This window comes from Tinamus guttatus, unplaced genomic scaffold, assembly GCF_059628265.1.
Source record: "Tinamus guttatus ecotype Peru unplaced genomic scaffold, ASM5962826v1 Tinamus_guttatus_pri_ptg000330l, whole genome shotgun sequence".
In the NCBI taxonomy this organism is placed as follows: domain Eukaryota; kingdom Metazoa; phylum Chordata; class Aves; order Tinamiformes; family Tinamidae; genus Tinamus; species Tinamus guttatus.
Window position 1 is genome coordinate 857,880 of NW_028288864.1, and position 16,235 is coordinate 874,114.

General features: G+C 37.3%; 1 protein-coding gene across 1 annotated transcript; it reads left to right on the forward strand.

Moving 5' to 3' along the window:
• The first annotated feature begins 891 nt into the window (after positions 1–891).
• LOC104575889 (radial spoke head 10 homolog B2) lies at positions 892–16,129 on the forward strand. Its single transcript, XM_088529397.1, has 21 exons — positions 892–1,032; positions 1,063–1,265; positions 1,622–1,697; positions 1,938–2,006; positions 2,245–2,418; positions 3,611–3,696; positions 4,798–4,918; positions 5,167–5,343; positions 5,839–5,980; positions 6,584–6,705; positions 7,258–7,447; positions 8,124–8,235; positions 8,938–9,017; positions 9,120–9,262; positions 9,651–9,758; positions 10,336–10,512; positions 11,161–11,286; positions 12,061–12,112; positions 14,039–14,143; positions 15,201–15,393; positions 15,877–16,129. Exons 1-21 carry the CDS (start codon positions 970–972, stop codon positions 16,073–16,075), a joined length of 2,718 nt encoding a protein of 905 aa, XP_088385523.1. The 5' UTR covers positions 892–969; the 3' UTR covers positions 16,076–16,129.
• Positions 16,130–16,235: the final 106 nt, after the last annotated feature.

Consider the following 16,235-nt stretch of genomic DNA (forward strand, 5'->3'; position numbering starts at 1 on the left):
CAGGAATCAAATAGAATTTTTAATTAGCAATGTTCCCATCCTTATCCCAAACACTTGATTTATTAAGAGCTGAGCGTCCTCTTGAGGAAAAAGGTGGGGAAGGAGCAGGCTGCTCAGGGACCCAAGGTTTAAAAGGGCGCCGGGGAGACGGGATCCGCCTCAGCGCTGGGGGCCGGGCGCGAGCAGGGGGGGCCGCGCGCGCAGGCGCGCTGGGAGCCGCGCGCCGCGGTTGCCGTGGTGACGGCGGCAAGTGCGCCTGCGCGGAGCGGCGCCTCTTCCCAGCCGCTTCCGCGGCGCCGCGCGAGGAGGGTCCTCGCCGCCGGGCGAGGGGCGTGCGGCCGCTGCCGGCCTTGGTGCGTTGCGTTCCCTGTGACGGGCAGGGCGGCCTCATTTCTTGTAAGCGGTGGTGCGAGGTGGCAGACAGCACGGTCCCCTTGCTCCTAATTACTTTAAGTATAAAATGCAAAAATATTTGTGCTTGTAGCCCTAGGGGCAACTTTAAATCCTGAACGTTTCTGCAGCTTAATCTCCAGGACCCTTGTCAAACTCAGCTTTCTTCATGTGAGAGGAAAAGCTTTCAGCTTTTCTACATCGTTATTTCTAGAGTCATGAAAACATTCTGGTAAAGATGTTGGCCTCTGATTAGCAAAACTAGAGTATCTGATAACAGGTTTTTCTGGTTTAATACTTTTGATAGATTTCCTGGTAATTCTCTTTCCTGATATCTCTTTTTGCTAAGCTGGATGTTTGTGCAGCACAAGCCAAAACTAATTTGTGGGGTTTATTGCATCTGGACTCAATAGTTTTAAATACTTCTATGTCATTAGGAAAAAAAAAATCCTCACAACTATGTTTTTTTTTTTCCTTTTTTTTTTGTCAAATATACTTAGATTGTGAGGGAAAAGACCTCTATCTAAGAAGACAGTAGATGTTCAGGAGAAAAATACATGTTGAGACAACTCAATAGTAATGGGAAAAGATAGGAAGAAAGATGGCAAGAAATCAGAAAAATCTACACGTCGTCCTCCTCCCCCTCCTGCTTCAGCACCTCCTCCTCCTCCTCGCCCTCGACCTCCTGCACCAGCAGCTGCAGTTGAGAGCAGCCCAAAGAAGATGGCAAGTTTGCAAACCTGGGATGGAGGGAAAAAAAAACAAGCACGTCCTTTGGTAACAGAAAAAGCGCCAAATACAGGGGAAGCACCTCCAGCCCAGTATGTGCCTATATACCCTGAGGAGTCTCTTCTCACTAAAATTATTGTAGAAAGGTATGTTTGTTACAACCACAGTCAGTAAGTCAGGAGTTCTCATGTAAGCGTTTCTTACCCATGGGCTTGTTCTGCCTTTGCATCTGTTGGTGTTGCTGGTGCTCTATGCACCTATGCAAAGCCTCATCCTTTTGCCCTTCTTCAGGTAGAGTGAAATTTAGTCTTAGTAGACAGAGAGTTTGTGGATCAAATACACCTGTGATATTTCCACTTGTTGCCTTTTTTAATGTTTTGGACCATTGGTATTTGGATCAGTACACATAGTGCAGTAAATAAAAGGTCATTAATTCTGTGTTTGTCATTGATTTAGTTATTGGCAACTTGAAATGTGCATTTTTAGTCTGTCTTCTTTTTAGATTTGAAGGGACAAAAGTCCATGGACTGTATGAGGGTGAAGGCGTCGCCTATTTTGAGGGGGGAAATACGTACAAGGTGAGCACATAAATTAAAAGAGAGAAAAGAAAAAGAAGTGGGTCAAGTTCTAGAACTCTTTTAGTGTTGGTGGAAGCTGCGCAATTAAAATGCAGAAGCTCTGTTTCCTTCTTGCATTAAAACTGTTCTGATATTAGCAGTTCAAGGAGATTTAATGTTATTTCGAAGTCTTACAGTCACTGTGGGCTTAGCTGTGATATAAATTAGCTTGAAAACAATATTGTTTTCTTCATTTTGAAGGGCATGTTTTCTGAAGGACTTATGCATGGACAAGGCACTTACACATGGGCTGATGGAGTGACGTACGAGGTAAAGTGCAATACAGCTTATGAATGAACACAATTGCAGCCAATAAGATGTGCAAATTCAAAGAAAAGAGATAAGTGAAAATAATTGGCACAGTGCAGGTGGCTACTGCAGAAGTATGGCAGTAATTTCAGTCAAGACTGGGTTCTGCCAAACAGTTGGTCTTATCTCCTTTGCACTTAAATGGGAGTGTTGAGTCGCATGTGTTGGCTTTTCTAAATGCTAAAATTTAATCTTTTAGGGGACTTTTGTTAAGAATGTACAAATGCATCATGGCTGTTACATGTGGATTGATGGCAGCATGTATGACGGATCGATCAGGAATGGAGTTAGGCATGGATTTGGATTGTTCAGGAGTGGTACACGTGCAGTTTCTTATATTGGCTACTGGTGTAATGGCAAAAGACATGGAAAGGTAAATAAAAACATCAAATGAGGTCGTTGTCTTGGATTAATTGTATTCAGAACAGAATTTTACAGCACTTTTGTTAGACATTTGGCCGGAAAATTTTGTATTGTTGCATATATCTTGTGATATATACATATATATATATATATGTGTGTGTGTGCGCGTGTGTATGTATGTATGTATTTTCCCTAAGGATCTCAGCATGCACTATTGCAAATTAAAACTAGCGAGGTGGGATCTGTTCTATAGTAAAAGAGCTGACTGATATGCCAAAGGTAATTAGTAACTTGTGTGCCTTTTCTATTATGCAGTTCTAATTAGATGATGACAGAGTCAAAACTGGCAAGAGCATCAGTAGCTGTGTTTTGACAAGTCTGACAGAATGATTAGCTTCCCACTGATGGCAGAGTGATCCCACATCCAAAATGTGTAACAGCAGACTATGTACGATAATAGCCAAGGCTGTCCACTGTTCTATAAGTAATGTGTAGTTTCAGCTTTTTAGAGAGAACTACCTTTTAACTGTCTCAATTTTGTGCATCCAACCTGAGACACTCTACTGAGCTCGATGTTTTGAAGACCGGTGCTCAGCGTGTGAGAAAGATCAGTTCTAATTACATGCTTTGAATTTTGTCTCTCTAATGGGATACTAAAATTATGCAGGTTGCTGTGGATGGTCACCAAGGGAATAGCCTGAGAGGAAGCAATGAGGCAGCGAAAACTCCAACAATTAATGCTGTATGCTAGTTGCACGATTGCTTTCTAAAGGAGGTAATTGTAGACTTAGTGTTGACTCTGGATGAGTCAAAAGGCTGATCCACCTCCTAAGGGGTCCTTAGGTTGGTGAAGTTACAATCTATGAAAGTATTGCCAGCAGGGCTGAGAAATGTGTTAGACTTTGATGTAATGTAGTATGCTTTTTTTTTTTTTTTTTTTTTTCCCCGTCTCCCCTGCCCCCTTACCTTTCAACACTTGGTCTTTTTTAAGGTCTTAACTAGACCTTAAGAAAAAGGCTTATAGAAAAGACACTTATAGAAAGAGGCTGTGCCTAATTTTAGCACTTCAATTTATATCAAAGTGACTATAGGTAAGAATCTGATCATATCTGGTATGTTTTGTATGGAATGTCGAACTATTTTTATTAAATGTAATTTAATATTTAGCTATTGATGTAAATTGACTATATGATTTTTTTCAGGGTACCATTTATTATAATCAGGAACATACCTCTTGGTATTCAGGTGACTGGGTAAATAACAACAAAGAAGGATGGGGAATTAGACGGTAAGTATGATTGTTCTTCAGATTTTTTTATTTTGCATATATTATCCAGGTTCCTCTAATATTTAAAATGGGTTAGTGTACTACCATTTCATAATAGTATGTACTTTCTTTAGTGGAATAAGTTAGTGTACAAAGTGCTCATTACTAATAAACCAGACCTTCTGTATTACTTTTTTTATCTTGATATGCTTCTCCTAATTATTCCCGAAAGAAAATCATCTAAAGACAAAATAATCAAAAATCTAACTTGGTAAATCAGAAATTGTAGTATTAAACAAATCATCCCAAATGATTTGAATAGATGAAGCTTATTTTATGAATTAATGAATTATTTGATGAAATTACATGTGAAAGAATGCTTTGACTAGCTATGATAAAGAATCTCTGGACACAAAGAGCTGGTTTATGTTTTACAATGGTTTGTAAGTTAAAAATATGAGGTAAACAATGAGTAAATCAAACCAGTTTATCCATGTCACAGTGAGCCAACTTCCAAATGACTGCTAATACCTCCTGAGGTTTTACTCCAAGCCTTCTTTTTATAAGATTCAGTTAGAATTCAGTATATATATTCTGGATTATATAAGTGAACTATTCAGACATATGATCAGCAAAGTTATACTGCTATAACTGGGCTTTCTTGAACCAAACTACTGCCATAAAAATCTGCTGGTTCTCTCTCAGTTGCAAAAAAAAAAAAAAATTTACTAAGGACTCATTGGAAAAGTGATATGTTGCTGCACTGTTTTAATATCTCATGGGCATGGTTTTCAAATTATGCTGAACTTGTTTGTGCTTGTGCTCCAAGAACTTTGAATTTATTAGTATCTTAACATAGTTATTTTATCTGAGACTGGTAAGTAGCCAACTGGGAATCTTTCCTTTCAGATGGTCTATCTTTTGATGCAATGCATGAGTCCAAATGCTATCTTAATACAGACTATCTCTCCTAATGTGTTTCTCTTCTTATCCCTCAACAAGAGACACTTAACTCTCACTGATGAACAGGGAGAGACTTATTTATTATTCTTGTACAAGAGAGCCTGTCTTAGTATTTTCTAGAGCAGCTAAGACATTAATTTTCTTGCTGTTTTCTTACAGCTATAAGTCTGGAAATACCTATGAAGGTCAGTGGGAAAAAAATGTACGTCATGGAGAAGGAAGAATGAGGTGGTTGACTGCTAATCAAGAGTATATAGGACAGTGGGAATATGGCATACAGGTATTCATTCTTTTTCCAGCAACCTCTTTGCTTCAATACCTGCTCATTATGGTAGTAAAACAAGATAAAGAACTTTGTGTAGTGTCAAAGAAGCTTTGTACTGTTTATTCATAGTTGATTCTCATGTTGTTAGCTATATTCCAGTTTTCAATCTTACAAAATGATAGTTTAATTCTCTAAATCTGGACCTATAGCAATAGTAACTCTTTTGATGACTGCTGCCTCTTTTTTTTAACATATTTTTTCAGCATGGATTTGGCACCCATATATGGTTTCTGAAGAGGATGCGTTTGTCTCAGTATCCTTTAAGGAACAAATACATAGGCAATTTTGTAAAAGGGGATCGTCATGGACATGGGAGGTTCTTATACGCCAATGGAGCAGTGTATGATGGAAACTGGGTGTGCAATAAGAAGCACGGCCAAGTGAGTACTGACAAATAGTGAGAGAACATTAAAGACAGCATGAGAACAGGCTTTATTCTGCTCTATGTGCAGATTTCTGTAATGAAAACTATGTTCAGTTTGCATTGTGGATGGAATAGCAACATAAAGTAGACTTCACTGAAAACCATAGGAATCCTTCCAGCAATCTGGCCAGCAGATTTGACTCAGGGGCTAGGGGGGCGGTGTGTGTATATGTATGGACATATGTTTTACAATGGTGTTTCAGGCACTTAGTTGAAAAAATCAAGGTACTGTTGGTCAGTGGTTTCAGTGTATGTTATCATATGTACTAGTGAATTTCAATTTACCATTGTGTTAAAAAAAGTGTAAGAAAAATCCTTTGCTTTGTGTTATCTCATATGTTACATGTTAACAGAGATTCTTATAAGGGAAATTGAGAGCATTAGTATTGTTTTTACTGATCTTTCATTAAATGGGGAAATTTGTATTGAAATTAATCAAATGAATCTGTAGGGCAAGTTTGTCTTCAAAAATGGGCATGTTTATGAAGGAGAGTTTATAGATGATCATATAGCAGAATATCCTGCTTTTCAAGTGGATTCATTGAATGAACAAGATCTGAATGCCATCTGTACAGGAAGTCCTCTTAGAACTGGTAAGTAGCTTAAGAAAGCAACAAATTCTATTTTCCATTTGTTTTTATTTTGTTAGTTGTTACATTTTAAAAATAATATCAAGCTGTTCATGTTGTTCAAGTACCAGATGTGTTTTTTCAGAGAACTTTGATAAAGAAGAGATGTATTTTTATAATTAATGCATTTTGTTTCCATGCTTCTTGTTTCTTATTCTTGACACTTTTGAGTTGAGTGACATGTTCATAACATCTTGTTATGGTTTTGGAACACTGTCAGTTTCATAAATATCAGCATTTGCAATTTCAGCATTTTCTTTTGGATAGTAGTTAGACTTAGAATCATAGAACCGTTTTGGTTGGAAAAGACCTTTAAGATCGAGTCCAACAGTAAACCCTTCAACATCATACCTGCTAAACCATGTCCCTAAGTGCCTCATCTACATGTTTCTTGAGCACTGTCAGGGTCGATGACTTTATGCTATTGATTACTAAATTGTACTTTTCACCTTAAAATGTGTATTCTTCTTTTGAAGTCGGTAAAATAAGAAGGAATAATGTGTTTTCTTTTGCTTGTATATTGTTGAAATCTTTAAAATATAATTTCATTTTTGTTTTACTTGTTAGAAAACATCAGAATAGGTAATGGCTCACGAAATGCTTCTCTTCTGGGACCAAATATTGAATTAGATATATCTTCGCTACTTGACGTCTTCCCAAAGGAAGAAAGGCAAGAAGAAATAAAGCAAGTAAGAGCCTATTGTTTGGTATTTTCATTTTTTTTTTTACCATTGTGTTTGACATAATTTTACTTTATGCGCACAAACCAGAAATAAATTAAGTCTTGCATTCAAGAATTATTCAAAATCTGACAGCAAAAAGAATGAGGAAAAAGTGTTATGTACTCCTGAGCATCCAATAAAAGGGAATAAAAGATACATTTTTCTCTCTGGAAGGGTAGTCATAGTCTTCTTACTGTGAGGTCCGGACAGGGTCTCTGCTGATGCAGTCCATATGCTGAGTCCAGTGTTCCCAAATGAAAAGACTTTAATTTCAAGTTTTTTAGGTGACTATATTTTATTAGTACAAGGGACAGTGATTCCTTTTGGATGGTTTCTGTTCAAAAACTACACAAAATCTTCTTTTTATTTACATAAAAACTACTACTGAGCCGTTGTTTCTCATTCTTCTGTTAGGGTCTTTTACCTACCTTAAAAATAGGTAAAAAATATTGTGCTGTATTATGGGATTGATACATGTTGATTCCTACTTGTCCTGAGATTTTACACCGTTTTGTTTAGATTGAATTTGCTGTGTTGAGACATATGACAAAACTGAGAAGAATTTACAGCTTCTACAGCAGCTTAGGCTGTGATCATTCCTTTGACAACACCTTCCTGATGACTAAGCTCCAATTCTGGAGATTTCTGAAGGACTGCCAGTTTCATCGTTGCAACTTAACTCTTGCTGAAATGGACCGGATATTGAGCGGTTTGTATTTCTGTTGAGTAAGGACTAGGATTTAGAAGTCTTAATAGTAAGCTGTGGGGAGCTGGAGTGCCAAGTTCTACTGGTAGCTCAGCCCCGGTAGTTCAGTGGCCCTGAGCGTGTCCATTTCTGCCCCTAATTTTTCTGGATGTATTATAACCCAGGCACCCTGGAACCTTAAGTGGGAAAACACAAAATAAAAATACTCTTCAAAAGCTGTTCTAAAGAATTCTCAGTTCAAAAATTATATTATCCTCGGTTTTGCCATTACTTATACTTAAAATGTCTTAGAGTCTGAGAAAGAAGACAAATGGTCTATCTTTTTTTCAATGTTTTTGAAAGTTCCTTTATTTTGTTGTTTTGTTTACTTAGAGCTGCTGTGGGCCTTTATCACAAAGATGTACTTTAGTGTCCCTCATGTATTAAGTGATTAATTCCAATTTTGCTTCCATTTCTATATGCTGTGGGGATGCATTTCCAGGAAAAAAAACCTTAAAATTGAGTTTCAGATGGGCCGTGCTGCCTTGCCCTGCTGATGCCGACTATCGTCTGATTCTTCCAGGAATGTTTTAATGCTGTGGTAGCTGAGCTTAGAGGATAAGAGTCTTATGGGCACTTGTTGTTATAAACGCTTTAACGTAAGTGATAGCAAAAGAGATTTTTTTTTCCATTTTTTTAGGTGATAAAATACTGCGAGAAGAGATACATTCTCCATACGAGAGCTTATTGTTCAAAACATTTTTGTCTTTCCTTATTCATCTAGCATTTCATATCTACTATAAGGAGCACAAGTAAGTTATTTTTTTTAGTGAAATCAATTTCAGTGCAATTCAGTAAATTTCTTCCAGGGCGTCTTCTCTTTTTATTCTCTTTTGCCCAAGGCATCTGCCTGCCCTTTCACTCTTGCTTGTCCATTCTCTTTCTGTCTGTGCTTATGCTATGCAAAGTAGAGTTCCAGTGGTAACTTAAAAGAATTAACCTGTATTTCATACTTGCGTTTTTTTTTCTTTTTTTTCTTTTTTTTTTCTTTTTTTTTTTTGCAGAAACTGTTCTGTCAGTGTATTAGCGCTTTTGGAGACTGCTGTCTATATTTCTAACACGTAACTATTTTTATTACTCTGGTTAGATTGTAGCAGATAATTGTTAAGAGAAAAATAGACTCTGGAATTTCAGTTGGACTTTTGATTCTGCTACCTGGCGATGTTCTTGAAAATTCTGCTTCGTGCCTTTTATATGAATTGTATATCTTTCACACTGAGTTTACATAAATGTGAATCTTCTCTCCTTGATTCTGTTTAAGAGGATAGTAACGCAAGCTGGTCTTTGGAAGGACTCTTTGCAAAGAGTCTGGATTTTCTTTGAAGAGTTCATTTGAGAAAAATCTGTTGTAGAATTTTTACAGAGTAAATGTACTTGTAAAGTGTACCTCTAAAGATAACTGTTACAGTATTCCTTGTGCAAAAACAGAGTATGTATTTTTGTTTCAACTGTAGAGAAGAAGGTCCTTATCTACATAAGTGTTTCTTAGAAATGATGTTCAGGAATATTATTCCCACTGCCTGCCATATACAGGGTAAGTAATGATTTTTTTTGTGTGGCTCAGAATTAATCAAATAACGGTAAATACATCAGAGGTTTAGAGTAACTGTTGCTTTTTTCTCAAATATTTTTACAGGTATTTTGTTTTCTGAACGTGCCATTTGTGCCATGAACTATGTTGACAAATGCTGGGAAATATACAGAGGTTTTTGTAAACCAAGTACCAAGTCTCCATTTGAACCCACTATGAAAATGAGACATTTCCTTTGGATGATGAATGTAATTATTTACTTTGTTTTTCTTTTTGATCTGGCCAAGTTCACATTTGTTCAGTTTACATGGTCATTTTAAAATGACCCTGTAGCTCCTGTGCAGTCATAAAGGTATAGGTAGTTTTATTTGTATGAACTGTCCAACAGATGTTGAAGGGATAATTATTCTGGTGAATAGTAGTCCATTTCAGGACCAAATTTTGATTTCTTATTTGAAGTCAGTCAGATTTGACAATCACTTTCTTAACGTAAGCCTGTGATTTTACTGTCATTAATTATGTGTTATAGGATTCCCTTGAAACCACTAGAAATTTTCACATGGGCCTTAAAGAGAGTTCAGTTAAGGTCCTATGGGAATGCTAAGTGTTGGTAACATAACATTTAATCTTGCACAGGATTTCAAGCTTCTGAGTAAGGAATTAACTGCTTCAAGACTTGTGGAAATACTTGTCAAAGACTATCCCTTTTTACATGATGGTGATAACAGCAGCCTGGAGCAGGAGGTGTGTATGGAAAATTTTAGAAAATGCTGCAAATACCAACATGTCTGTCAGAACAGGAAAATAATGTAATTTATATTTTTCCTGTTTGAGTTTGTATTTTTTTAATCATTATCTAGTAAACTGAACATAAAGTGTCAGTTTTACTAAAGGACTCACTATATGCCCTTTGTTGGGGTTTCTCTTGGTGTTGCGAACAATGAACTATAGATGGTTGGACTCGATCTTGAAGGTTTTTTCAATCATAATGATTCTATGACTCTGTTCTAGGTAATACCAGTAACTGTTATTCATCACAGAGAAAATTTTCTTGCAATTCCAGCAAAAATACATGCAATGTTTTATTTTAATTTGACTTGCGTAAGGTTTTACAACCTTACAGCAGTACATCAACTGCTGATTTTTTAAACTTCAGCCAATTTCAAGTTTTCTTCAGTAAAAAAGGATTTTTGAGAAGATGCAGTGATGTCAGTGAGGCTCAATAAATAGTTTAGAATTCTTTACTTGCTCAGACATGTACTCATGATTAAGATATTTTATAAAAATGAATTAATTGTTGATTATGTTTGTTTTACTCTAGTTGGTTTTTCTTGAATTTTTTGAAGCTCTTCTGGATTGTGCACTGGTGTATGTTACCAGTGATGTGATTAAGCAGCAAGTAGAGTATTATATTCAGAAAGGAAGTGCCTTTAGAATTGGAAGTCCCTCTGAGGAAACCATAACTTTGATGCAGTACCCAGAATATTATCTGTCCCAGGTAAAGTTGTTTTGGACCTCATAGTATAGACGTAGAAATGGAATTCCTCTTTTCCCATAAGCAGTCATCTGACTGGAACCTTTTCCTGTTTTTTTTATTCATTGTTACTTTAGACAGTAACATCACTGTAGATATTTTTAATACACTTTCAAATTTTCCTAAGTAACTGTAAGTATTCATAATGCACTTGGAAGCCTTCTGATGTTCCAAAGGGAGCTGACAGATTCGTTGACTGGTGGAAGATGGGCCCCTCTTGCTTAAAGTTGAACGTGTAAAATTGCTCTGTGAAAATGGCCATACATGACAAGGCTCGCTCCTTCCACACAGGGTAGCTGAAGGTATGATTTAGTCTGTATAATTTATGTTACTGGGAATTATGCACCAGTTGAAGGTATTTTTTTTTTAATTCTCAGAGCATTCCTAAGCACATAATTTCTCAGTCACTGAAAACCAGCAGTGCCATCTTCCCTTGTTTTCCACCTACACGATCCCATTCTGAAGGACCCATTCCCTCGTGTCATTACTAGCCTTTGTGTAGTTCCACATTGATCTAGTTAAACTAGAGGTGTTTTCTGAGGCTAATCTAAAAATCATCATCTGAAGTGAGTTGAATGAACATTTTTTTTCTCATGGTTATTTTTCTATTAGTCTATTTGTGACAGAAATGTAATGAGTACAGACAAAAACGATGACATTTCTAGGGCAGCTGAGCCCTACTCATGGTTGTCTTCAAACAAAAATGTCGTGTCAAAAGAGGGAACAAAGACTCATGAGGTAAGTAAAAAGCTCTCAGTTAAAAGTGGAGTTTTGCCATTCATATAGGATAGAAAAGCAAAGGTATTTTGAGGTTTGAAAGGGACTAGAATTTCCCCTATTAATAACTACAGTGTGCTTCTGTGCCTTGATGTGTATGTGAGCCTAAAATGGATGCATTTTCACTGCTAACAAAGCACTTGCTCTCATGCTAAAGCAGAAGGCAGTGATGAACAAATCAACAGGTAAATGTTTATTGGCAATGTAAGGAGTGAGTGGATGAAAACTGGGCAAAGAGACTTAGTAGCACTAGAGAAAGTAACCCCAATATAAAATTTCTTTTAGTATGTAAAAGTGTGTCTCATTCAGTGTGTTTAGTTTGCTGAAAATGACACCTCTTCTGTCTCAGCTACTTGTGACTTGTCTGCTTAATTTCTAGAATAACCTTTCACTGTTTTTTTTTTTTTTTTTTTTTTCCCTGCTTCCTGGTAGACTGCAGGCAGGAGAATGCAAGCCAGCTAGAATATATCTTTTCACACAGCAGGAGTTCCTAGAAACATATTCCAAAATTAGAGCCTCCAGCAAACTTCTAAACTTCTCTGCTTTTGCACTTTCATATTTTGAAATAGGTATAGTTGCAGAATGCACTTGGATTGGCAGTTTCTTGTCTTTCAGTGTAGTAACTGGTACTGTTCCAGAATGCTTTGTGGTTAGACAAATGGGCAGTGTGATTTCAGTTTTTAATTTGAACACAACTCCAGACATTTTATAACTGATTTCAAAACTTCTTGCCAGTCACAGAGACCCTGTGAAGACAGATTGCTGTGTTTCGAAGAATTTCGTATGGGTGAGTACTGGGGTTTGTTTTATAGCATTAGTTGAGACTCACTCTTGCTACAGCTTGAAAGATAATTAAAAAGACAGATGCTTATTGGAACTGTTGTACATGTATGGAGGGAAGCAGCATTCAGTTCTGCAATTATGGCAAGGCTTAACTCTTTACAGGAACATACAGTTTCACACACTTGAAACATTTGGTAAGCTGGCCAAGTTTGAAACTCTGAACCTATGCTGTGAGGATTTCAGAGCTATTCCTCCATGTTGAGATAATTTATTTGAACAAAATGAGTGTTTTTATTAGATATTTAGATCTAGGACTTGCTTGTGTGAACACTCACAGGTTGGTCTTTCTTGTTATTAGCTCTTCCTGCCTCAAATGTTGATTCAGTGTGTTTGTCTAGTCTAAGCTCCCTCTCCGTCACTCTGCTTTCATCTTCTAGACAGCATCTTTGGATTCTGTGCTTCTACTAAGGGCATGTGGGCACAGAGGGAGGAAACCTGAGCAGATGTGCTGGCTTAGCTGGAGCTGAATGGGTGCTGTTGGCTGTGAGGTGTAATGTAGGGAGACTGTTCAAAGGAATTCAAAGGTTTTACAGGGAAATTCCCTGCTGCAGTTTGCTTGCTGTAACTTGGAATACAAAATTCACACTCTTCACTGTGTTGCTCCTCCAGGCAACTGAAAGACTGAGGCAGCCAAGCAGCATGTCAATACAGGAAAAAAGTCCGTTTCCTGCATTTTCCTATTTCTTTTACTGGCACACTTAGTCCCTTTTAGCCCATTGCTAAAGTGCAAGAAAATGGGAAGGTAGTGATGCTGGTAATTTATAAAATAGCAACAAATTGCATTTGCTGTCAGTTGGCTGCTCTTACAAGCTCCTCCCCTCTCATGTCCAACAAAGTTACCTGTAATATTCAGAACCAGTCCCACTAAACCACACTTGTATGGGTATCACATCAGTAATGTTTATAAGGACTAACAGTGTTAGAATCTTGCAGTAATAATTAGTGTTCGCATGAATACCAACAAGTGAGTGTGTTTGAAGGCTAGTTGCACAGAGTGAAGGAGGAGAGTTTGAAGGAGGAGAGTCAGAAGATAAGATGGTCTGTAACAAATTTATCAAACCTGGTCCAGCAGCTCAGCCGTGTTAGGCAATTGTACCCTGAAGCTCACAATCTTGTTGACTAGTAAAACACATGATCTGAAAATGAGTCTGGATTTTAATAAGGATAATTAGTATTTTGACTTCTTTTTTTGGTAACTATACTGGTAGTTATACAGTTAAACATTTTCAAGCTGAATTTTTTGGTCCATATGAAACTTTCAAACTTGGTTTTTGTGCAGAAGTATGCATATATTTAATGAAAGATGCCTATTATTTCCATCTTGCATCAGTGTCTGATCATACTAATATATCTAATATAGATCTATTTGCTGGGTCTTTTGCAGTAACACCTTTAGATAGTTTCCCAATGTTCTTATATGGCAGTTGTATATCCACCCCAAATCTTCCCACTTGCAACTGTACAGATGCTTTATGTACATTCCATAGTGTATTTTCCATGTACATTCCACAGTGTACATTAAACATTCTGTGATTCTGTGTATTATGAGGGAGAATATTTGTGCTCATAAATTGCATTAATAAGCTCACTTCTATGACAAGCTGTAACCCTTCCTTGAAAATAGCTGAAAGGCTTTTTCAGATAAATTCTTATTGCTCTGTTGGACTCATTTTGGGATAGAGACAGGAGATTGAACTGAGAAATATTTTTTCGTTATAAACAATCTTTTCATCAGCAGTGAACTATTTCAGCCACAGATCTACCTGATACCTCATAGGATGGTTAATTTTTTTAAACTGAAAACTAACATTGATATTTAATGCACAGAATTACAAACTTAATTAAAATACTTTTTTCTTTGCCTGAGCAGGTCATCGCTTCATACTCCATGCAGCACATCCATGTTTCAAAGATACTCAGTGTAGATGGGATGCAGAAAATGGACAAAGCTTTTGCCCACCAGAGGAATTGGCAGGTAAAGCAGCCCTGTTTTTTTTTTTTTTTTTTTAAAGGTAGCGCTTGATTTGTAACTCTCGAAATGAAATTTTAGTTGTGCATGCAGATTTCAGCTTGTCACAAGAGGGCAGTAAGTGAACATTAATTCTACAAGCATGTGTTTGTTAAGAAAATGAAATTTAATAACTTTTCCCCCCCCCACCTCCAATCTCTTGGCCAAATGGAAGATACTACCACTGTCCCTTGCTGCTTTTACTTAGGATAAAAACTAACTTAGATTCTGGAGTGATCAGTCACCATTAGCTGGGACAGATTGTTGTGCTTTATGACAGGCCTGCATTAATGCAGAGGAGAAATCGGTAAGCGCATTTTCATATGGAGATGTCAGGAAAGAATAGTGAGAATGTTGCTTTTTATACAATTTCCCTTCTGGCTGATTGGCCTATCTCATCTCTCATGCTCTTAGTGCTTGTTAATGTTTCTACAACTAAAGAACCCCAGTGCAAGGAATAAGCAGACAACCCATTCTTGATATAGTTATCAGCTCTCTCACTGCAATCTGATGGCTGAGAAGTTAGAGATCAGGAAACATCATTGTCTCTTGAACATCCAGCAGTTTAGCTGTGGGAAACATCGCGTGCCCTGACTTTGAAAGTCACGCACGTTGGCATGCAGTAGTTCCACATAGTTTTGTTCTTCCCTCTCTTCCTCTGTGTACGGGGGTTACAGATGTTGAAGTGTCATTAGATTACAATGAAATTAAGATACTTGGGATTAGGGGGGAAGGTTTGTGTTCTTCTGGTGCTCGGCCCTGAGACCATTGCGCCAAAGAACCACAAAAAAATCCTTGCCCTTTCACCATTATCTGTTACAGGTTCCTCACATTTCTCATGTTCTGTGCCATGCAGAAACTAGTGTGCATCAAACACCTGTGGAGAGGCTGGGAACATCATAACTTGTGCAGCCAGATTTTCCATGGCAGAGTATCAATTCTGAAGTATTATAGCCCAAGAAGGGCTGGAAATAGAAATACCTTAAATATAGTGTAAATAAACTGTGTAATTTGCATGTTACAGAAAAAAGAGAAGACAAAAATGAACAAAATGAGGAACTTGGTCTGCAGCTGTGTCAGATGCAGATCTTTTTTATCTGTAACTTATTTCCTGCCTACCAGCATGAACAAGTGCTGAAGGAAAAAATAAAAGAAAATCGAATTTGCGATGCTGAAAAAGCTGAGCTGAGGAAACTAAAGGATGAGGAGCTCGCAAAGTGAGTATTTTATTTTGAAGAGATGGCTTTTGTAATTTAAAAAAAAAAAAAGTGAAATCCTCCTCTATGAAAGTAGTATAGTCTATCGTAACTGACACAAATCATCCAGAAATAGTAAGCAGTATCCAGAAAGTAATTAATGTATGACTACTTATAAAATAACACATTAAGAAAATAATTTCTCTTTATTTGTTATAAGGACAATGAACACAGTGAGCCTTCAGGCTACTGGACTATTTTCCAGTTCTCTAGTGAGTATAGTTTGTGGCATTTGAGTCCTGCTCTGTATGAACCAAGAGCATGGAAGATATTTTTTGCACAATCCGAGTTAGACTTAATGCGACTAAAAGACTTCTGCTTCTCTAAAGTCAAATATTTTAGCCTGTTCATACTGCAAATACAAGTGTGGTTGCTTAGCCAGTATAAATCTTTGTATGTACTTCAGTATGAGAGACTTAATAAATTTAAGCTTTGTCTGCTTAGACTTGTTGCTGAAAGAGAAGCAGAAGAGGCAAAAAGACAAGAAGCTGCAGCAGAAAAAGCATCATCTGAGATCAAGAATGGAGCACTTCATGATTCAGACTCTTTTACCCACTCAGTATCTTCAAAGGAAGAGACACCTACTGTACCACCCTCAGCTGTTGCCAAGGTTGCTGCAGGGACAAAGAAAAAGAAAAAGTAAATCTTCTAAGGACGGCTGAAGCTTCAAGTATGTAAGTGCTTTTTGAAGGGGAAAAACAAACCACATTTGCCCTAACTTACAAAACCAAAGGGCTATAAAACCTCTTACAGCATGAGCCTTGGGTAACCAGCTATATATGAGTGTAACTCTTCAAATAGCA

Excerpts from the sequence above, each read along its gene's own strand:
- LOC104575889 (XM_088529397.1), top strand. The coding sequence starts at position 970 with ATGGGAAAAGATAGGAAGAAAGATGGCAAGAAATCAGAAAAATCTACA. Across the intron at positions 5,344-5,838 it reads GCAATAAGAAGCACGGCCAA|GGCAAGTTTGTCTTCAAAAA; the intron begins GTGAGTACTGAC and ends ATGAATCTGTAG. Across the intron at positions 6,706-7,257 it reads GGCAAGAAGAAATAAAGCAA|ATTGAATTTGCTGTGTTGAG; the intron begins GTAAGAGCCTAT and ends CGTTTTGTTTAG.